This window comes from Acyrthosiphon pisum, chromosome A1, assembly GCF_005508785.2.
Source record: "Acyrthosiphon pisum isolate AL4f chromosome A1, pea_aphid_22Mar2018_4r6ur, whole genome shotgun sequence".
NCBI lineage: Eukaryota > Metazoa > Arthropoda > Insecta > Hemiptera > Aphididae > Acyrthosiphon > Acyrthosiphon pisum.
The window spans coordinates 108,682,672-108,707,025 of record NC_042494.1 but is presented as its reverse complement, the minus strand read 5'-3'; the positions used below and the strand labels follow the sequence as shown (position 1 = coordinate 108,707,025).

Here is a 24,354-nt window from a genome sequence, read left to right as displayed (position 1 = left end):
GTTGTTGATGTATTAACGCGTTACCTAATGGATATTGTGATATGATTAATTTGGAATTTATTATTGATACCTATTATAGGTCAATTTTTTTTTAATACTATAGATAAGTATACCTATAATAGGTATGTCTAATACCAAGACTGACAAACCGTCTCCGCTCAGAATCGTTTTTCTTATACAGTGATATTACATCATTGAATTCAAATTTAATACTATCCATTATACAGTGACCCACTTGTAACCTACTGTACAGCAGAGCGACATCCACTTACCCACATTTTTTTATATTAAGATATTTTGCCATATAATAAATAATATTAAATAATTAGAAGTTGGGATCACCTTTGCTGTCTTTTTCTCCATAATGAATCTGTACTGGCTGAATAAGGTAAAAGAGAAGACATTGATCGTTTTGAATTAGTACTATACTCAGAAACTGATGAGCTAGATGATTCATTGTCTTGAGATAGAGATTGATAGGAATTTCCAGCTTTTATTAATTCGGACAAATAACGAACATAATGTTGAGATGATAGGAATGGCATTAAACATCTATGACGTAAAAATGCTAGGACTACTAAAACGGCAGATCTAAAACACTGGCTAATTGTTGTAACAGTTTGACCTTGTATGTCAGCTGGACATATAGATTCTTCAACAGTAATTCTCACTTGATCAGTGAAACCAAGTGAACATGTGGCTTGAAGAGAAAGATACCTGTTAACATTTTTTTATTACAACAAAATGTTAATAAATATTAATATTAATTATTAATGAATTTCAGTTACTTTTCATAAATACTAATAGCGTCACTTTGTGCTTGTTCATAGTTTACTGAAGTACTTTTTAATTGTTCAACACAACTTTTAAAATTTGTAGCTGCCAACCAGAACTCAACAATAGATCTACACCCTTCACTATCAAGAAACTGTAAAATAAAAAACAAGAACACCAATTTTTATTTGTTCTATAATTATAATTAAAGAGTAATATTTTAATTAATCAATTACTTTTAAATTAATTAATTAAATGCTATTTTGTATAATTCTTTTAAAGTTGTAATATTCTTTAGTATATCTGTATATATAAAACAGTAAGCTGATTGACTGCTATCAACGCGCAGCTCAAACCATTGGACGGATCTGGCTGAAATTTGGCATACAGATAGCTATTATGGCGTAGGCATCCGCTAAGAAAGGATTTGTCGAAATTTGCATTTTAAAGAGGTGCTCAAACAGAGATCTTGAGGTTCACGATGGAAATTGGAAATTTTATTTTTATTTATTTTTTAAATAGTTGCCATTGGTTACAGTCTACAGTAGAAATTAGTATTTATTTATTATTGGTTTCCATTGGTTATTTGGGCAGATCAGGCACATTGATACTTTAGAGTTAAATCATAAACTTACGTACAAACAGCACGGGGTCCGCAATCTACCGCAGGTAGATTGCCTACCTGATAATATACTGCTTTGAATCAGAATTTTTACTCCGGGCAACGAAAAAGTTAAGATACGTTTTGAACGCCATCCACCAAATATTAAATAACGAATCGAACAAAGTTTGGGTCATATAGAGTTGGTACATTTAACGAGCAACGAAGTGCACGGGGTCAGCTAGTCATTTATAAAATTAAACATGAATCATTATTTAAATATACAAATCAATTGTTTTAATCTGTGTCGTTTAGAGAAGATGGTTTTGTCATGATGATAATGATTTTAAATACTATAATTTATAATAATGGTAGGCAGTTAAGAACCTGACATAAAATAATAATTTTATATGAATAAAATATAATAATTGTGCAAGTTTAAATAATATTTGTTTAAGATATTAATCTTATAAAACCTATGAATATTATGTTAGATAATAAACCGATACGCGTAGTAAAATTTGTTTAGTTACAATTACTACAATTACAACAATTATTTTAATTACAAATTATTAATAATAATAATAATTAATATTTAACTACTTTTGTAATATATTTCTCAATAATAATACAAATTAAAAACTAACTTTTTTGATTTTTGAAAATTACCTAGATGCTTCTAAATGGAATTAAAATAATATTAAAAGCATTAGTTATTACTTATTAGTTATTAGACATAAGAAAATTAAGTGTTTACTATCATAATATATGTACAGTAGTCTAAATTCAGAAATTACACTAAGATATGAATGTTATATTTTTAATGTTTTAATAAATTATTTAAAAGTTTTTTGATAAAGATCTAATTAAAATTAATGTCATGTATGTAATCATAATACCTCCATAAAATAAGAAAGAAGTCCATCGCAAAGCAGTATATCACCAAGTGTAACTTGTCCACCTGTTAAGACATCTACTTGGTATTTACAAAACATATCAGTCTGGACAAAACTATTCCAATACCTAAGGATAATAAAATTATATAACAATATATTATGTACAATCTACAGTTTCTTTGGCATCTATCTATAACTATAAAGCAGTAAATATATGTTGTAATAAAGATACTTACTCTTGTAATATTACATAAACCTTATCTGTAACTTCTTTTAAATCACCGATATCTAAATGTTTACTATGATTATTAATTTTTGCTATTAATTGATCAGGAAAATGAATCCGATGAACTGAAATGTTTCTTAATAAATTTGTACGTAATAACTCATCTTCAATATCTGTACGACCCAATAATGCCATGTATAAATGGTAAAGTGATAATACATTTCTATGGTCTAAAAATTGTCTAAACATGGATAAAAGTGCACTATTATCCAACACCAGTGCTTCACTGAAATGCAATGATAATCTACATTTTTCCAGAGTATAAAGATCTGTTGAAAATTAAAAATCTAAATAAATAGGTACTTTTACTTCACAAAAAGAATAGTATAATATTACATACCACTCTCGCCATATTCAAAATCTTTGAGAGGCAATAGTCCATCACCGATAATGCTCAGCCCAACGTTATTGATATTAGCCGATGACGTTGAACTTTTTTTAGATTGAATTGTTTTCCAAAAATTGAGCATCGTATCATATTAGTTAAGTTTGTCTAGCTTCAATTGATTTAAATGGTTTGAGACATAGAACTACACATCACAGACATTAAGCCTGATTCGCTGAAAATAAAAAACAAAATTAAATACATCATTAGGTACTTTGTTAATTAAAATAATATATGCATATGAATATTATAACAAAAAAGGATAGTTTACTGAAATATGAATAGAAATTTGAAAACTAACAACTCGATTTCAATGTAGTTGATTTACATCATTATTATATTGGGTATATTAAATAGGTACTTAAATGTATAATGTTACTTTAAAGTTAAAATGCAATAATTGTCATTACTTTTCAAAATTATGCTTGATTTATCCGTCTCCATGTACGATACTAGGATGTTGTTACTTGTGTCTTGTTATCAAATGTTATGTATTCGTGTTTCGTAGTGTTTATCACAACTCACAAGCATAACCAAAATGATAAATGTATCAATACCGTCATTTGACACCTGTTAGGTACCTACCCATATAACAATAACTATATATTTCTATATCTATCAGCAACCCCTACCACATCCACAGCACACAGAACAATAGTAACTAGTAAGTAATAGTAGGTAGGTAAGTATAATTGTCATTGGTTGCAGTTCACTGTTCAGTAAATTTGTAGGTATAGGCGCATTGTACATGCTAAAATACTAATTACTAAGTAATGTCTGATATAGTAATATTCAAGTATTGAATAGTTAACACTATAAATACACGCAGTGACATACATTCAAATTTGCTCTGGGGGGGGGGTGGGGGGGGGGGGGTTCAAAAAAAATAACCAACACTAAAACCTTCTCTTTAAAACTACCCATTTTCCTAACAATTACAGGTTACAAGGGGGTCATTGTATAATGGGTTGTATTAGACTTGAATTCAATGATAAAATATCATTGTATAAGAAAGACGATTCTGAGCGAGGACGGTTTGTCACTTTGGATATTTTATATTGTTATTAATTATTTTATCATGTAAATTGAATTAATATTATAATATTTTAATTTTTTTTTCGTTTCTATGGTGATAAACAAAACGTTGGAAATTAAAATCCCATTTTTAGCGTTTTTTCGTAATAAGGTACTATATGTTGAAATCGAAGCACTCCTTCTGGAAGAAATTTTGTTTACAGGAACAGGATATGAAAAAAAAAAATAAGCACCATTATAAAAACAATAGCTTCCTCGCTCCGCTCAGAATCTAAAATAGTAGATAAGAAAATCCATTTTATATGACATTAAGTCAGCAATGGAGATGTTGGTATTGTGTTTTAATGTTTTTCTAACTTTTCATAATAACTTCTATTTTCATGAAATAATTACAATTTAAACATGAATAAATAAATTATTTCAGACTATTTTTTTAATAAATCTTTAATAATCAGAAATCAAAATTAACCGAAAATAACCAAAATTAACCGGTATTTTTCAAAACCGGTTCTAGAACCCTTAAATTTTTTTAGAAAACCAAAACAAAATCGGAACCCTTAAACAAATGAATTTAATAACCAGAACCGGAACCGGAACCAAAACACCCAACAGGTTCCAGTCCCTGCCTTTATGTAGAAAAAATTATTTTTGTTAGTTATTTTTAAATATAGTAGTAGGTTACAAATAAATAATGATAATAATTACATATAAGTCTTTATATGTTATACTTATAAAGAAATATAAAAAAATATATAATAGTTGTATAAAATACTAAAATGTATAAATGAATACGTAATATTTATAAAAATAATTTTTGTTGTCAATAAATTATAGAAAACTAGATAATAATTATAATTCCTGTCATAATTCATTTTTTTTACTCACTTTTGTTAGGACTGTTTAGGTTAGGTTGCTGGTTCACTACTTTTTAAAGTAGTTATTTGAAAGTTGAAACCAACTTAACAAAATCATTGTGTATTATATTAAACTTTTTTTTGGTCGAAAAGTGAATCGGCCGAAAAGGGAAGGGTACGTTTTTGGTCGTATTAAGATGTATTAATGTCCGCACACTAACTGACTGTGTACGATCAAATGTCTATTTTCATCGATATACGGCACCCACAATTTCGTTATGAAATCTTTTTTCGTTGTTGGTAAAGTATAGTGTTATACTCAATAGTCAAATTACTCTATAAGGGGATGTTTGTGTATACACGGATGATTAATAATAAGATATTCATCAATAATATCACAATTTTTTTTTTTGGTCCTGGGGGGGATTGATCCCCCCCCCCCGTATGTACGCCACTGAATACACGCCGATATTCCATGCACGCTTTGATTATTTTTAACACTAATTGAAGTATTAATAATTCAGTAGGTACCTATCTACCTAGATATTCAATCGTTGAACTATATTGAACTTCAATGACAATATTATTTTATAACAACAAAAATACGAAATAACTACCTATCGAAGATTATACATTGAATTATATTATAATATGTACCTAATATACCTACTAATATAGCGATATATATAATATAGGTCAATAAGGTAATATTTTTTTGAACCTAAACATATTATACACATATTAATATATAATATTATACATAATAAGTAATAATTATTGAATACCTAACGGGGTTTTCGTACGTCCATTACCTAGCATATTATAATTCTATATAGTTCCTACTTCCTATTATCTACCATAAACCTATCAACTAGTCATAAATTAGCATATAGGTCTATGGTACCTATAGCCAGGCACGGATCCAGAGCAAAGATCTGAGGGGGGGGGGGGGGGCAACAATTTTTTTATAACACAAATACATCTATAATAAAATATTATACTTTACTAAAAATGTTGTCATAATAGTAGGTATAGGTTATCATAAATCAATGTGATAAATAAATTATTGATTATTTAATATATAAAGCGACAAAGTGAAAAGAAGTTTAGATTTTGTTTGTTTGTTATTTTATACATAATATTTATATTTATAAAAAAATATGTCTGGGGGGGCCCTTAGGCCCTCCCCCTGGATCGGTCCCTGCCTATAGCACCAATGTACCACAAGTTCACGGGATATGGATATCTTAATTTCCCTTATACGACATAAGTATACTTTATAGTTTATACATACCAAAGTACCAAACTATATGTCAGATGGAATTGAATGATGTAAGTAATTTAATTTATTAGGTATGTCGTATGTAACTATTTTATAAAATTATTAAAACTATTCATACAATCATACCAATTGCCCATTGGCCATTATTTATAATATTATATTATATTATATATCATAAAAGCAAACTCATGTTCCATAGGACAACATATTTAATATTTCATGGTGACGGATAATGATTTAAAGTTATTAGACCTTGAACCATTGTTAATCTCGTCAATCTCAGAACGTTCGCATATGCATTCCGGAAACACGGAATTATTCTGGTGGTTAATCTTTTTGATAACTTCAGTTACAAATAGTCGCAATGGTAATATTATTGAATAAAATTTAAAATATTAGTAGTCCTATATCGTTTAGGCGCTGCAGCTGGGTTGCTGTAATGCAAATCGCGGTTCTCACCCTAGTCCTCGATAATACGAAAAAAGACCCTTAAATTTAGGCTATAATTATAGTGTCCTACGCGTGACAACATTTTAAAGTATTTAAATTGTAAATATGTCGAAACGATATCTCATAAGTCACGATAACATACAAATGAATATATTAAAAATGTAGGTATGCAATTAAAATATGTTTTTAAAATGTTATACGTATTACCTATGTAGGCAAGTCATAAATACGTCATAATTGTATACACTGCCAGAGCCTAGAAGATTTATTTTTATTTTTTATTATTGATGATACCTATACGGTTGTTACTTATTCATAGGACAATCATATAATTATTTACTATAGTATGAACTATGATGTTAAACACCTTCCATTTTGAAATTTTTCCCTAAAAATGTATGCGTAATATTAATTTATAAATTAATGATCAACAACAGGAATGTATATTTTGCTATTTTTTTTTTTTTATAAATAATTGCATTAAATATTAATCAAAGGTTAAAAATTCTGAAAAAAATCAAATTAAATACCTATTGATAATTCAATTGGTAGGTATACGTCATTATCATCATTGATACCTTATTTATTGTATTCAATATTCATCATGCGGGCGTCACCGTTTTCGGCCAAAATGTACCCTTCCCTTTTCGGCCAGTGTCACTTTTCGGCCAAAACTTACCATTCCCTTTTCGGCCAGTGTTACTTTTCGGCCAAAACATATTGTTCCTTTTACAATTATAACAACTGAACTTAACAATTTGTATACTTAATTAAATATGATTGTAGGTATCCATAAATGTGATTTTTAGATAAATACTCTTACATGCAAGTTACAACTGAGTCAAAAAAAAAAAATAAAACAATTGGCAATAAAATGGTTTAACATATTATTAGCTTAGTCAAATTAATTAAGAATTAATTAATTTGTAATCGGAAATCTTAAATTTTGACATATTCATGAATTCATATTTTACTATCATAATTATTATTATATACCTTCTTATTACCTATATGTATAGACTATATTCATTTTTATTCAATTATAATGTAAGTGATAACATTGATTTTAAATACTAATATAATATAATCAATTATAACAATATATTGTCAATTGTTTTATTTTTTATTTTTTCAGTTCTTTACTGTAAGTTGTAAGTAATAATGTTTAAAAAAAAAAATTACATTTTTGGATACAATCATATTTAATTAAATATAAAAATTGCTAAGTTCAGTTTGTAAATTTGTAAATTTAAAAAAAACTGTAGGTGCTGGCCGAAAAGGAACAGTGACCGAAAAGGGAACGATAAGTAATGGCCGAAAAGTGACACTGGCCGAAAAGGGATTGGTACATTTTGGCCGAAAAGGGGGCCGCCCAATATTATTGATATCAATGATCACCCGTTAATAAATATTGAAGTACCTTCAATACAGCCAATACACGGTAAATAATATTCTCAATGTCGAATATCGAATAATAATATTGATCGTGTATGTGTCACTTTATCAGACAGGAGTAAGACCTATAGTCTTAAAGCCCAAGAACAACGAACGGAGCTGAAAACTTTCACATGCACTTCAATAGTAAATTTTATACGCCACCGCCCTCACATTCACCAAATCATTCAATTACTGAATTACTCATGGAAATTCAAGTCGACACTGATTTAAAAATAAATTCATTAAAAAAAAATAAAGAAAATACCCGTAGAACAGAAATATTAAAAAAAAAATTTTTTTGAAAAAAATATATTTAGATTACAAATCTAAAAAAATTGATCTTATAACATTTTTGACGCAAACGCATACCAATAAATATTAAATATGCATCAACTATAATTTGTGTAATTTGTAAATTTTAATGACTTGTAAAAATGATAGTGTAGTAGCTTTATCGTTGATGAGAAGGTCACCGTAATGGTCACAGTAATGGATAAATTTGAATTCAATGATAAAACCTATGCAATGAAAATCGAATCTGGATGGAAACAGTATTATATTCAGCCTATATTTCTAAGAATATATTATATTAATTACCTATATTGCTATTAGTCATAAACGGTAGGTTAAACTGTTTTTTTCCAAAAACAAATCGCGTATAATTCCACCTACCTGGCCAAGCAATAATTGTCATTTGTCACATTCTGTTTTAATGCTCAGAAACCGTAAAGGAATCAAAGAGGATTGACGTACACGTTTCGGCCTGGTCTAATACTAAAGCCTTCTGAGTGGCTCCAACCACGATCAATATGCCAGATCTACTCTATGGACCCATTTCTTCGGACCTTCTCATCGATGTTTACTAAGAGGACTGTGTAAGAGGCTGAAAAATCCAACAGTGTCTTACAAGTCGGTAGAGTACATCTTGTCCGTGTCCCGTGAAGGGGGATGAACTACGAAGAGCGTGTGAGACAATTCGTAGAACGGCCGTTTAGATGAAGCTGGGCCCTACCGCTTCCACGATGCTGTTGGAGGTGCCACCAACCAAGGTTCTTCATTCTACCTTCTATGATAAGAAAAAGTACTATATGCGTGTCACTGGTGAAACGACGATTACGACAGTCGACAGATTCTACTCGAGATTCGAGATTTGGGATTTGGGAAAATTAGACTCTCAGTCAAATTGATATTTCTAGACGATAGTCGGCTTGTCCCGTCTATAAACCTAACCTAACCTTTTAAAATGTACTGTTATATTAATTTATGCTATATTCTATATTTGTATGTGGTATGTCTAACATAGGCGCAAATGGGGGGGGAGCTACATTATATTTATTTATTATTTTATCGTCACTTCCACGCATAATGTGCACAAACCACTGGATTCTCTGGCCTCTTATGTAATATTTAATTGGAGTCATTCTTGTTTCTTCAATTTGTTAAACTTTCTCATCCACATCCCAGTGTTTTTGTCTAATTTAGGTCCACATATCATACGCCATACTTCGTTCTCTTACGCTTGTAGTCGTCCATGCTTCGCATCCATATGTTAATACAGCTTTCACTATCACTCTGTGGAGTCTGACTTTTGTTTTCTTAGACATTTTGGTTTTAAAAAATTGGATAATGTAAAGGACGCCCTCCCTGCTTTAATTATCCTTATTCCAATCTCTTATGACCAGTCATTTATACATACACCAAGGTATTTAAACTCATTAACTTTTTCATATAACCAGTCATCCGGGTCAGGGTAAGTTGGACCTGTGTTAGTATCTTATATCTCCATGATCTTGGTCTTTTCCACGTTTATTTTTAGTCCTATTCTATCTGCTGATTTTTCTAGAACTTTCAATGCTTTCTCTGTATCCTTGTATTGCCTACAATGTTGAGATCATTAGCAATACCTAGGATTTGAACGTTTCACTGGTTTATTTGTACAACCGCTTCTTTTTGCATCTCTCTGACCGCCATCTCTAGAACTAGATTAAATAATATTGGAGACGGCGCATCCCCTTGCTTTAGCTCTGTTTCTATTGTAAACGTTTCAGAGGTTGTCTGATCAATCTTGATTTGATATTGCGTTCCTTCCATACACATCCTGGTTAGGTTCCTTAGCTTCTTCGGTATTCCAAATTCAGTCATTACATTATATTATAAGCTCTCCCGATGAATGCTATCGAAGAATTTTTTTGAAGTCTATAAATATTTGACAGAGGTTTTGTTGAAATTAATATTTCTTTTCTTTTCTATAACTGCAATTTGTTCAATAGTTGATCTACCCCTCCTAAAACCAAACTGATATTCACCTAGGTTTTCTTCTATATAGGGACTTATACGATTCAGTAGCACTTTGGAGAGTACTTTATATGCTGAATTTAGGAGCGATATCCCTCTGTAATTTCCACACTCAGTTTTATCACCTGTCTTGTGAATGGGAATAATTATTGCCTTTTTTCAGTCTTCAGACATTTGTTCTTCTTCCAAGATCTTTTGGAATATTTTGAAGATAGACTTATGCATTTCTTCGCCACCGAAGAAGCTTAGTCGGTATATTATCAGAACCTGGAGCTTTTCAGTTCTTTAGACTGTTAATAGTAATCTTGACCTCCTCTAACGTTATATTGTTTATCATTGGTTCACTGGTATTGTGCGTTTCTTATCGGGTCCACTGGTATTTCCAAATTTAGAAGATCTATGAATTATTCCCTCCATCGTTTAACTTTGTCACTGGGTTCCAGTGCCGTAGCCAGGGGGTGGGCACTGGGGGCACGTGCCCCCCGACATTTTTTTTTGATTGTTTTATATTATATTATATGTTTGATAAAAATTAAAAGTTAAGGCAGTCGAAGTTAACCATTTTGAAGGGGTCGGATTTAGGAAATATTGTACATCCATCGTTAGTACTATATCTACGTGAGTAGTGACTGATCATTAGTGTGTGCGAGTTCCCCGAACGCTTTATGTAATTTAAGATAATCGACGGCTAAGATTCTTGAACCCCAGTAAAGTAAATATGCGCAGTCACGTCAGTATATTTTGTGATAAAAAAATGTTCAACTTACATGTGCTACAAAACTCCCAAAAAGTGGAAAACAAATTCACCCAGTACCAAAAGCCCTTTTGGCTATTTTAATTTTGAAAACATATATTTGAATTCCTAAATCTCTTTTCTAGATTATGTAGGAAATGGATTTATGATCTGTAGTATTGTTTAATTAGTATTATAGTACCATAGAAATTTTCTTTTTTTTTTTTTCAAAATTCACTTTTACTTTTGAATAACTAAAAAAAAAAATCGCTTCCAACAAAACACAAAAAGCAGAGAAATTGTTATGTTTTTTTCGAAATTAAAATTGGATTTCTGGAAGTATATTTTTTTCCGCTTATTGATCTAACTGCACAAAAAAACTACCAGCTTTCAACAGTCCTAATATAGTCTTGTATTTTTGTTATAAATTTTAATAATATTCGAACCAAAAATGGAATGTTTTGTTTACAACACATTTTGATATAATGATAATAATATTGATGAATACATTAACCTATGGTTTACAATAATATTAATGCATTTTTATATTAAAATGTAGCCAATGTAGGTACCATACTTGTTAACATAAATATAATACAATCATAAAACTAGTTGTGGATACACTTTATGAACAAAGGGGTCATAATTAGATATTCTAGCATTTCAAAGGCTAATGAAAAAAAGTTAAGTGCCCCCCCAACATTTTTTTCTGGCTACGGCACTGCTGGGTTCCATAAGGATATCTCCATTACTACCCTTTATTGCCTTTAGGATTAGGTTAAAATCCTTATACTGTCCAATAGTCTTTAAGAAGTTTCTAATTCTTTCTTGCGTGCGATCCTTCTCGGCTTCATCCAAAATTCCATTAATGAACTTCCTTTTTTCCCTCTATAATATTCTCTTACAGCTTTTCCTTTCAATTAAAAAAATGTCCTTCACGCCCTGATTCCCAGATTTTATAAAATCTGCTCTTCCTATACGTCTTTTTTCCACAGTTTCCGTGCATAATTTATTATACCATTTCCAGTCAATCTAATTTCTTGTAGAGCAGCTATATCAATAGTGTAAGCATCTAGTGTCTCCACTAGATTCTGGTATGTGCCAGTTCTAAAATTGCTTGTTGTGTTCCATGATGCAATCTTTGTGTCCAAGGCTTGGTTTGGGATGGTGTCATAACAAACATTTTTTTAATCAAGGAAAGGTTGTTAGCCCTTCGCTCAACCTCCAACCTGGAGGACAAGATCCCTCAGACCGTTAATACCGTATAATTTTCAAAAATATATATGTACTCTTTTTGAGCTATTTATAGACATTTAAAATGTTTGTATGTATATATATATTTTTTTCTATAAATGTCAATAAAAAAATGTTGTAAAAATCACAAGGTTCTTCATAAGTTTTTCATAACTAAAATTATCAAAAATAAATGTCACAGTTTAAATGTTACCAAATTTAAGGATATTCTGTATAAAACAAACCGTAACATAACTATGTATTTCTCTTGAAACGATTTTTGATATTTTTTTGTTATAAAAATAACTAATAATAGATAGGTACCTACTTGAAATGTTCACCAAATGTTTACCTATATTATCATTTTCCTTATATAATACTATTTTAAAAATATTTTGACTATTTTTGAGCTATTTATAGGCATGAGGAACTTTTTTATGTGATAATAAATGAAGGTTAATTTATATGAATAGGTACTGGAAGTTTGAACGTTGACAAACTTCATAAAAAAATTTCTATTTTTATCTAAGATTTGAAAATGTAATACAGTGACTCTCTTCTATATACCTAATTTATATTCCTAGCAGATCATTACTAATTTTTTTTATATTATATTCATTTTAGTGTATCTATTATCTATATGTATAGTAAAAACAAAACACAAACAGTGAGGGGGCATCCTTCCTTCCATAGTCCCATGTGTGTATGTTACTGTATTAGCTTCTTAAGCCAAGTGTAGTATAAACACAATACAATGCAACTTTTGTTTGGAATAGAAATAAAATATGTGGATAATTATTATGGAAAAAGATTATTGTAGTAGGTTGGCCACCTATTTTTTAACATTCTTTTGTAGAACTGTATACTGATTAGGACTATTGTAAAAAATAAACATATACATTAAATAAGCATACATTTTAGGAACATTTTATTAATACACATAGTATCTAATACATTTGCATGACTAGGTTATATTGATTGGGTATCACATTGTAAAAGAAAAACTTGAATTTTACTCAGTTAGGTTAAAAATATTTTACTAACAATCTAGCATCAATACCATGGTTAAAATATTTTAAATTGGTTGACTAATTACATCATAAATAATATTTTTGCTGTACTCCCAGAATAGTAGAAATATGTCTCGTAATGGGTAGCGAATTAGAGATTTAGATGATCTGAAAAAAGAAAAAATCATAGAAAATTATAATACTAGTTGTTTTTATAGGTAAATATGATAATATGAATTTATTTTGTGAGCACTAAATACCACATTCAGTATGTTATAAAAGGGACATAATATAACTCCCTGTAATAGAAGTTGTTTTAATTTTGGCTTGACTTTTAAAACTATACACAATCTATAATAATATAATATTATTAAATTGTGGAAAAACCAAACTTGAGCTTTTCTGTTTTTAATTAAACATTGTTTTCAATGAATCTCTTTGAAGAATTACTTGAATGAAAATTATATAAATAGTTAAGTACTAGCTGATCCTGCGCACTTTGTTGCCCGTAAAAATTGTGATTGTTGAACTCCTTTTGGGTATAACTCGCAGGCAATCTGATTACATCGGAATGTGCGAAAAATTTGATTTGATGCATGATTGTACCTGATATTTTAGATTAACCAATGGCAACCAATAAAATAATAAATACTAATTTTTACTAACTATTTCTCCTATAACAAATAGCAACCATTAATAAACAAAAATGTCTATCATAAATCATAAAATCTCTGATTGAACACATCCCTGGGTTTGACCTACCTAGTCCAATTGTGAATCTATACATCATCCTTGGAACCACTCAACCACACTCAAAAAATGTCATCAAAATCGGTCCGGACGCTTAGAAATGCATAAAGGACACACACACACACACACATTCATTTATATATATATATAGATAAATTATAATACACTTTATAAATTCATACTAATATAGTAATATGTTTGTATAGTTCTCTATACAACTCACCTGCAGTTTATATTTCTACATTTAAACATAAACATATGTTCACGATCACGTGTATGGCAAATACTTTGACAATAATGATTGCATTTTAACTGCTGCAGACAAGGACGAGGACATTTTCGATTCACAAAATCTTCAGATTTGGAGACTTTTGATAATGTTCCTTTATGTATGGAACACTCTAGAGTTAATTCACTTCCTAAAAAAGATTCAATTTTAAATAAATAAATACAAAATTAAATATTAATTATATACCAATGGAGCATAGACTTTGAAGAGAACTTTTTACACTATTCCACAGTTCACATTGGCTTATAAGATTGCTTATGTTTCCAATAATGTATAATCCAGATTTTGCTCTTGTTAAAGCCACACATATCCGATTTTCATGTTTCCAAAATCCTGTATCTCCTTTAGTACTATGTACAGTGGATAGTATTACTATTTCACATTCAGTTAATGAGCAATTATCCACAGATGATATATTTATGTTTTTAATGAGTAAAGATTCTTCTTTAAGCTAAGCATTAAAATTGTAATATAAATTAAAAATACTTTTAAATTAAAATTACGGGTTTTCTTAACAAATTTACCTTCACAAGTTCATAAACTTGATCTTTATGTGTTGTTAAAATCATTATATCTTCTGGTTTATAATTTTGTAAGCAAAGATAACGAGCAAGTCCAATTGAAAATTTAACTTCATGTAAATTTATGTGACTTTTATCCTAGTTAATTGAATTTGATTAGTTAAATATAATAAAACACTAATTAAAAATTATAAATTAATACCTCTGTAATATTATGATCAATGAAGTACACATTTTGTGTTATTCCAATAACATTTGGTAAATTACATGTATGTTCACTACTTTCCAATTGATCAGTAATGGATGGTAGGACTAATGACATTATTTCTGGTCGCATTCTGAATTGTTTAATAAGTCTATTTAAAGGTAAACCATTATTTATTGTTCGTTCCATAAGTGTTTGATTAAAATTATAAGTTTTTGCCAATGTGTATGATGATGTCTTTGGACGTTCTACCTTATGATCTCCTAAAATAATTAAAATGAAAGTTAATAAACAATAAAGTAATACTACATATTTGTTAGGTAGGCTGAATTCTAAACAAAACTAAAGCTAAATTAATTTTTATTTATGAAAAGAATGATCAAAAGTTATAAATTAGTAAAGAAATGTTTTGGAAACAACTACTTATTACATAGGTAGTATTAGTTTATAATATTATATGTGATAACAGGTTAAGTAATCATGGTTAGCTAGTGGACTTGTTCTAGCTGACAAGGCATAACAATTCTTAACAATAATATTATAAAATTTTTATTTTTTGTTTACGCGTACATTACCTACCCGTATAACTTCAAATAATTATAATACATTCTAAGCAACTTTTATGTAAAGTACATTGCTTTGCTAATAAAGTGAATATTAATTTCCTTACTTTCAGTACCAAAAATTGTTAGAAAAAGTTAGAATTAACTATATTTATATTTATACATTAACTAACTTTTTTGTAAATATTTAAATTACTCCTTGTTCCAGAGTCGACAAACTAAATAAATAACTATGCTCCTAATTTGAATATTAAATGTATAAAAAATATATATTTTTTTACAACATTCTACAACTGTATTATTCATTAGAGTATTTAAAATCAATGATGATACTTAACATAAATTTATTAATTATGAATAAATAAAACTTAACTTGGTTAAAAGCTAATAAAAAATAAATAGGTTCAAAACCTTAGCCGCCGGTGGCATTTTTCTTCGGGCAAGTCACGGTGTCTGGAGAGAAGTGCCGCCATCCCCCACCCGAACATTGCAGATACCTACAGGTGCCCACTAAAAAATCTGCCAAACTAACAAACACACGTGTTTAACCTACAGAACCCTCCCCCACAGTTAAAAACCACCCAATGGCCTAAGTTGCCGCGGATCAATTAATAAAAAACAAATAAATAAATAAATAAATGAAACTTAACATTTTATAAAAATTTACCAATTAGAATCAAATGTTGACAATGCTCAGTCAATGATGCAACTATGAATGGTTCTAATGTCTCTGTTCCTTCTTCCACAATAACTAAACAAAATAAAAGCACATAACCTAATTAAAATTAATTAATTTATCAATTTGTATTTTAGAATGCTACTGAGTTTAAACTTTAAAGTAATGTATCTATTCCTTTGAATAAACACGTTTATCAAAATTAAATTAATTTAAAAATATCTTTTAATATTATAATTGGAAAACAGTAGTAAATTAGGAAATAGCATAAATAACAATAAATTATATACATTTAATTTAATTAATAATATTTGATACTATTTCAATTAAAATAAAATCATAGTTATAATATTATTTTGAATTAAATTGAATATGTTTTAATTCTTATAAAAGTACTTACCAATCGGAGGTTTTAAACGTTCTAATAAATCTTTATTCTTTACTGCTCCAGTAGTGGTAAGCCCAATTACATAAATATCATCTAATAAATTCATAGTTTGTGCCAATCTATCCTCATCGAGTTTTTTACATAAGTCATTATACTCATTCCATGTTGGAATTAAAATATTCTTATAATCATTAACAATTATATGTACCCATTTATAGTATAACACCCATCTTTGATCAGCTGGAATTAAATGGATATCTTCCACAACGATTGTACTTTCTTCTGAGTTATCAAAAGATAACATGTATTCAAAATATTCATAAAATTTCTTCAGCATGGTCAACTGTTGTTTAATTTTTAATGAATGATATTCACTGCCTTCAGCAACTTGTTCTGTCAGTTCTGACAAACATTGTTTTATATCATCTAAAATGAGACAATGTTGAGAGCCTTGTACATGATCTACTTTATATTTTTTAAACATTTTGTCCACAGGATATGGATGAAATAGCCAGTTAAGAAAATCCCAAGAATCTATAAAAGTGTTGAATGCCACTTTTGGTACTACAGTCTTCAAAATACTCCAATCCAGAATACCAGAATATAATTTATCACATTTCTCACAGCAATCTAAAATGGTTTGCTCTTTAACTTTTAAATTTTTTTCTAAGTCATCATTTATTTTTAATTTGTTAAGTTTTACTATCTTCTTTAAACTATACTTCTTTAAAGCTTCACATTTTGATTGACTACCAATTCTGACCAGCTTGTCAGTTATTTTTAAGATACCTTCTAAAAAATGATCTAATGCGAGGTTATTATTACAAATAACAGCAATAGGTTTATTTAGCCGTCCTGTTACATATAAATTTTCAATCATTGCTTTTACAACTCGTTGACCAATAAATGTTTTGCCTGAACCCGGAACACCTTGAATTAAAACATATTTATGGGTTAATGCTGCTTTAAATGCTTCATACTGACTGCTCTCTTGTTGCAGATAAATTTCTGTAGGCCATTCTTCATCATTCAAAATATTAAATTTGTAATCATCAATATCATACTTTTGATAATTAATGTCATTTAAGTAATCAGGTGCACAGTGTTTGTTTGTAGCAAAAACGATATACTCTTTCAATGGAAGTGAGTTCATCTGTTGAAGAGCTTTAAGTGTCCAATTGTAAGGTACATAAAATTGTTCACACTGTGCCATTGATAAAATTGTGTTTGGTCTTATGTCAATATTATCAAGCATTTCTATTAATATTATCCCTTTTTGTAAGTATTCTATATCATCTTTCAGCACGAGTCCAGCAAAGAAAGTGTTGAAATCATCTTTAGAAAATAGCAATAAGAACCCATTTATAAACAAATTTATGTTATATGCATTGGGATCAAATTTAAATATAAAACCTAATTTGTTTGCAAAAAACTCCCTAGAACCATCAAACAATACATTACTGCATACCATATTAGTGCCAACTGTAGTTTTATTTTTACGATAATACTGTACAGCTTTTCTTAATGGATGAATAAAATCTTCACGTAAGAGATGAAATTGTGTGTCTAAATAATGGTCTTCAGACTTGTATGGACCTTTATCAAGGTTGAACGGTAAATGTTTTACATAGTCAATATCATTTATAGTTGGATGAATGTATTGTGTTCTGAATGATTTATAGAACTCTCCAGGAAGCTCTCCCATTTTTGTCTAAAATAAAATTAGAAACTAATGTTTCTGTAATGAATATTGATAACAGTAGTTAGATAAATTAAGTTAAAAATATTTACATAGGTACTTTAACTTACCAAGAGTTGAAACAGTTGATTTTGATTTTTGAATGTAGCTAAAAAATTTAAATATTAAGAAATTTACTAATTTTATAGCAATAGGTAAAACTTTGGTTTAATTAATTTATCAATTAAAAATTTGAATTACAATTACCACAATCGATATTAAACGTCTATTATTGCCTAATGGCTATAATAGTGAACAATATTAATTATTACAATGCATGATGTCATTATTGCCTTTAGAAAGCTCATTCATAATTTCAGAACTTGGTATCATACGTTTCTCGTATCGTGATTAGAACGTTATTATCACAGAATATTCTGTGTTATTATCACGAAGACTAGAGATAAGGAGGCCAAACTAAACTGGCTCGTAATAATTGTTCCACAAAAGTACCATTGAACAAATAATTTTTGGAACAAAAGTCCCTTGGAACAAATGGGAACTTTGTTACTTTACCGGACACCCTTTTTTTTGCAATTTTTTTTTTAGACTTAGGTAGTTAACTATACTGAGAACGATGGTGAAGTCAGAATTTGGCGGTCGGACTTAGTTTCGAAGTTATAGCTTTATGAAGTTCGCTATTTTACGATTTTTGCGCTTTCACTGTTGTATATATCTATGGGTACAAGTGTACAACTAGGGGTAAAGGCGCCATCTATAGGTGTGTTATAAAAACACAATAATTAGAATTAGAAAACATAAAAAATCAAATTTTCAAAATAATAAATATTAATAATATACTGCAAAAATAATATTATAATTTATAATGTACTCATTACTGACTGACTACGCAAAATTGTAATATATTATGTAAATATACAATATTAGTAACTTTATTTGACACTAGGAGCGCTTTTACCCCTAGTTGTACCTTTCGGCAGCCTATTAGGACGGGCGAGTGGCGGTGTCGAAACATTTGAGGACCGTTCCTCTACTACCCCCCAACCATGTCGATAACCAGTCCATACTATCTTAGTCCGTGAACATAACTCTTTAAAAGTGTGATAACAGCATTGGAACAAATGTTTTGTGAAACAAAAGGTAGCGACCCTATTGTTCTATGATTTAACCACAGATTATATGAGATTATTTTCATTAACCGTAGACGGTGCCCCTTAGATCATATACAATGTATATGATATATGATCTAAGCGGTGCCCTAAGAAATTTGTTGTTATCAACAATATTTTTTACAACAGCTGTTTAGACTTGAGCCCATAAATCGTCATAATAATATTTTACAGATTTAAATGTTTTATTTACTATAGGCACAGATGTTTATATTATCTATAATATAGACATCTGTGACTTTAAGCAGTTGTAGTCGTGATAAGCATTGACACTACGGTCCAGACTCTACGGGCTTCAACAGTTCAACCATAATCGCGCCCTTGTTATTTTTGTTTATCTGCGCTTTATAATTTATATTAATATTAAATTTAAGAAAACACTAATAAACATGTGTTCGACAAACGCGTAACAATGGACAATTTATCAAAATCATTTGACAGTTTTTTAAAAAACAAATTTATTCGATTTGGATTGCCGTTTATGTTGTTGGTTGTTGGTGGATCATTTGGCCTAAGAGAATTTTCACAGATTAGATATGATCATCGGAAGGTTAAGTTCATCAGTCCAGAAGAACTCAGAAAACAGGGTATTGAAATGAAACCTCGAGGCAGCGTCACAATAGAAACTGAGTATAAAAAGCTTATAGAACAAGTTAATCTTGACAATTATGAGAATAAAAGAATACCAAGACCACCTGGATTTGAAGACTGAAATAAAATTATACCTATTAAGGAATTGTTTTAGTATGTTTTTATTTTAACAAATAAATATGTTTTAATATATATCAGCTATGCTAATTTTGTTTTACTTCAATCATCTGTTCAAGTAAAGTCATAAGAGTTGTAAACCTTTCTTGTATCTGTAAATTAAAGAATATATTATTACATGATGTTTAGTAATATGCATAAAGATAGTCATACCTCAGATACGGATCTTTGTGGTATTCGCCTATTGATTGTCTCCAATAATACTTCAATGTCTTCAACTCTTTTACAAGTTTGTAGTATAATTTTATCTTCATCTATTGTCCATTTGTTTATCAATTGTTTTTCAGTTTCATTATTGTCTTGTTTCTCACTCACATGTACATAACATTCAGATAAATTATCAATAGCTTCACTTTTTATTGTTATATTTTCATGTAGTAATGTTGTATTGATATCAGATGTTGTAGTAGCAAACAATTTACAGTCTGATAACTTAGTTGAGATATTTTGATCATCACATTGTTTCTCATTGTTAAGACTACTGATATCCAAATCTTCATATAACTCTCTTTTAATATTAAGGTTATTTGATTCTTCTAAACCTTTCTGGTATATGTTATCAGCTGATTGGGTACAATTTTCAGAAAGATCACCGTTAGTAATATTATTGGGAAATTCTAATTTAATTTGGTTTGGTATTTGGTCTTGCTCACATTTAATATCTACATCGGGTACATTATCAATAGTCACAGGCGAAGGTAAAAAATGTAATTCTTTTTTGATTTCTTTCGATTCATTAATGATATAATTTTTATCCAAAAAGACCTCAGATTTAATTTCCATACTTTTTTCAAATACATCAGAATTTAAATTATCTAAACTTTCAGACTTGATTTGATTTATAATTTCATAATCCTTTTGTATAGCATTTTCTTTAATGTCAACTTTTAATTTCTTTTTTGGTATAATTTTAACACTAGATTCTGCTTTAGGAATACAAAAAAATACCATTTCACTGCTTTTCAATTCTTCATTAGTAACATGAACAATAGATTTTCCTATTTCAAGACACGGTTCTTGCTCATCTTTACATTTAGGATTTTCATCTTTTTTATACTTTAGCTTTAAAGACTGCACTACCTTTGATTTTTGTCGTTTTTTTGGTTTCACATCAATCAGATCTTCTTCAGATTCTATAAATGTAATAAATATAAGTTTGAAAAATATAATCACTAGTAAAAATGTAAAATTACAACTAACCTGTTCCTGTGCTGCCTTTAATATCTTCTGCTGAGCCAGGAGAACTGTTTTTAATCAAACTCTTTCTATTTTTTTGCTTGACTGTAGTATTAACTTCTGTTTTATCAATCTTAGACTGTACAATAGATGAGTCAGCTCCTTCAAAATTTATTTTTGCTAATTTCAATCCTTCTAGAGTGTCAAAATAGATACGACCTTTAAAAAACTTAAAAAAAAAAGGAATTTAGTTTTGTATTACATTCTACATTTACTGTAAGTACATAAAATGTATTAGATTTATGTAATAGTGAATTATTAAAACCGAATGAAATACTTTATAATTATTAATTAATGTGTATATTATGTACTATTTTAATAGCCAGAATTAACAGAATATAGCAATGATTTAATATTTTATAAACAATGATAATATTTCTAGTTAATGCAAATTAATCATAAATAATGAGTCTAAAATTAAATACAACTAATAATTATTATTGTAAGATTGCCAAATCAAAATAAATACATAAAAATTTGCCATAATAAATGGTGAACACATCCAAACAACAGATGTTAAATAATGAAAGCTTTATGAAATACATCAGATCACCCAATAAAATTTTGAAATAATAGAAGAACATTTAATTAATTTAATGTCAGTAATATAAAAATTGTTATCCAATCTCAATTCTAACTTGTCATAATATTAACTAATAATGCCATCCTAATTAAATAAGTTAAACATTTTATCTTCCATAGTTCCATTTAGGTTTTACAATTTAAAACAATTATGGGCTTCTCATTTAATCTGATTTTTTCTGTATAATGGTAGAAATATAATAATGCAAATTTAAATTTCTATAAAAAAAAAATTCAATTATACTATAATTATTACATTTGCATAATATTATTGATTATAAATACTTCAAGTATTTAGTATCAGTAGTATTTATAATAGGTGTTTTTATTTTAACACCAAAATTGAGCTCAGATTGCATAAACGCGTTATGTCTGTCATACGTGTGTAAGACGGAGACAACACATGTGGGTTTGACGTCCTCAGGTCCTCTTAAAGGGAATTTTAATAAGACATATACAAATAAAAATGTAAGTTAAATGTTAAAAAAAAAAGTACTTTTAGTCCACAGGATCTGCAATGTGTATTATCTCCAGGTTTATGACACATACAATGGCATATATTTAATTGTGTATGATCTTCTGAATCTGATGGAATTATTTCTTCATAATCTATTCCACAGTTAATACTTTGATCAATATCTAAGTCTTCCCAATTATCATCAGAAAAAAAGCTGAAATTGTAATAAACCAATTAGAAACTTCAAGAAATTAAAATGCAATACTGATATTGCATACCTTTCGGGAGGATGTTCAGTTGGAATTAATTGAAAAAAACAATCAACTAAAATTGGATTACTTTTTAATAAAGGAAGCATAGCTGTATGTACTTCTAATGGAGTAATATTTTCACTTTTTGATAAATGAAACAAATTGTTTAATATTTTACGGACTTGAGTTGGTTGTTTTTTCATGCAAACCTAATAAAAATTAAAAATTAATAAAAGGATTACTCAGCATAGATAAGTCACATACTTGTAATTTTCTAATAAATTCTTTTATTCTAGTTAATTCTAGATAATCTGTGAACTTTCCAATTGATAAAGCTTGTCCTGGAAGTAAAAATCCTAAAAATTCATAGATTAAATCATCGTTTTTATCCGTTAACACTTCTGTTATTTGTTCATATAAAAGATTAATATTGCTATCATCGGCATCCCCAAAAGATGCTAATAGTTTTATGGCTAGATCAAATGATTCTGCATCTAATCTTTCCCGCATTTTTTTCATATATCCCTCAGCATAATCTATAAAAATAAAATCTTTAATAATTACAAAGAAAAAATTGATTTACTAATAGTTCACTGTTTTTTTTTCTACCTTCTTAGAAGCCAGAGTTCAACAAAATATTTTGTTAAATATTAAAATTTAATATTATTCAATATGCCTAACTTATAAAATTAACATAATTAATAAAAATTAATGATACCTTGAGCATATTGTGAGTATGATTGGTCATTTTCAGGAAAAATTGCGGCCAGAGCAGTCTCATATTTTTTTTTTTTCTTCAAAATATTTGAGTTAGAAATATCACTTTTACGTTTATGAGTACGATGATCTGATTCTGAAGTGTTCTATAAAGTGTATACAATTTATAAATAATGTAACAATAGCAGTGGCACACTTTAGAGGGTTCAAGGATGGCAGCTGCTACCCCTGATTTTTTTGGTGGGTGATTGAGTGGACCCCTAGCCCCAAAATATTTACATCATAAAAATTCTATTACAAACAAAAATATTAAAATTAAACTATTCAATGATTGTAGGCTATATCCATTAGCCTATAAGCTAAAATAGAGGTAACTGATTCAATATGCTACCCTGTTTATTTTTGAGTGTGTGCCACTGAATAGTAGGTTATTTTACACAATTTAAATTATTTTCAATGTACCTTTTTGATAGTTATGTGTTTGATTGATCTGAAAAACAAACATTGCAGCTAGTGTAAGCAAGTAGTGGATAGATACTAAGATTTTACGTTGTTACTTACTTCATATTATTATTAGTAGTCTCAAGATGAACATCACTAACAATCCTGAGTTCCTCTATACCATCAATCTGGCATTGATCCATTATCGTATTATTAAGCCTATACAATACCAAATGTATTCGAGTAAAATATAAATAGGTACCTAGATACCGTATTTCGAATTACAATTTACAAATTTACAATTATTATAACTAAGTACAAATAAATATTTGTTTTTGTTGGCATTACTTAAGTCTGAAAAAAATTTTTTT

At 28.8% G+C, this 24,354-nt stretch overlaps 4 protein-coding genes across 8 annotated transcripts in view; 1 reads left to right on the top strand and 3 right to left on the bottom strand.

Moving 5' to 3' along the window:
- Positions 1-3,492, bottom strand: part of LOC100162559 (A-kinase anchor protein 10, mitochondrial) — a 6,018-nt gene extending 2,526 nt beyond the window's left edge. The window contains exons 1-6 of one of the 3 annotated variants that reach the window (XM_001943607.5): positions 3,244-3,492; positions 2,898-3,117; positions 2,508-2,826; positions 2,275-2,398; positions 789-928; positions 343-717 (exon numbers count right to left, since the gene is read on the bottom strand). In XM_001943607.5, the coding sequence (XP_001943642.1) occupies positions 343-717; positions 789-928; positions 2,275-2,398; positions 2,508-2,826; positions 2,898-3,027 (1,088 nt within the window). In that variant the 5' untranslated portion in view covers positions 3,028-3,117; positions 3,244-3,492. Of the gene's footprint in view, positions 1-342; positions 718-788; positions 929-2,274; positions 2,399-2,507; positions 2,827-2,897; positions 3,118-3,213 lie in introns of all 3 variants that reach the window. The other 2 variants (XM_003245149.4, XM_008185827.3) reach the window with 2 other exon arrangements.
- A 9,674-nt stretch (positions 3,493-13,166) lies between these two features.
- Positions 13,167-18,721, bottom strand: LOC100164643 (NFX1-type zinc finger-containing protein 1). 3 transcript variants are annotated; one of them, XM_029488005.1, is made up of 8 exons: positions 18,473-18,721; positions 16,676-18,401; positions 16,267-16,350; positions 15,034-15,299; positions 14,835-14,969; positions 14,497-14,761; positions 14,245-14,440; positions 13,167-13,439 (listed from the first exon to the last, which is right to left on the bottom strand). In XM_029488005.1, exons 2-8 carry the CDS (start codon positions 18,366-18,368, stop codon positions 13,337-13,339), a joined length of 2,742 nt encoding a protein of 913 aa, XP_029343865.1. In that variant the 5' UTR covers positions 18,369-18,401; positions 18,473-18,721; the 3' UTR covers positions 13,167-13,336. The 3 variants fall into 3 exon arrangements, with proteins under 3 accessions (XP_029343865.1, XP_029343866.1, XP_008184048.1); XM_029488006.1 differs by having other exon boundaries at positions 16,676-18,392; XM_008185826.3 differs by having other exon boundaries at positions 16,676-18,374.
- A 990-nt stretch (positions 18,722-19,711) lies between these two features.
- LOC103309693 (cytochrome c oxidase assembly protein COX16 homolog, mitochondrial) lies at positions 19,712-20,314 on the top strand. Its single transcript, XM_008185825.3, has one exon. The coding sequence runs from the start codon at positions 19,944-19,946 to the stop codon at positions 20,241-20,243; it is 300 nt and encodes a 99-aa protein (XP_008184047.1). The 5' UTR covers positions 19,712-19,943; the 3' UTR covers positions 20,244-20,314.
- On the bottom strand, positions 20,260-24,344 carry LOC100168733. Its single transcript, XM_001943443.5, has 9 exons — positions 24,104-24,344; positions 24,005-24,032; positions 23,544-23,688; positions 23,090-23,361; positions 22,853-23,034; positions 22,614-22,788; positions 21,500-21,704; positions 20,453-21,432; positions 20,260-20,391 (listed from the first exon to the last, which is right to left on the bottom strand). Exons 1-9 carry the CDS (start codon positions 24,184-24,186, stop codon positions 20,326-20,328), a joined length of 2,136 nt encoding a protein of 711 aa, XP_001943478.2. The 5' UTR covers positions 24,187-24,344; the 3' UTR covers positions 20,260-20,325.
- Between the last annotated feature and the right edge of the window lie 10 nt (positions 24,345-24,354).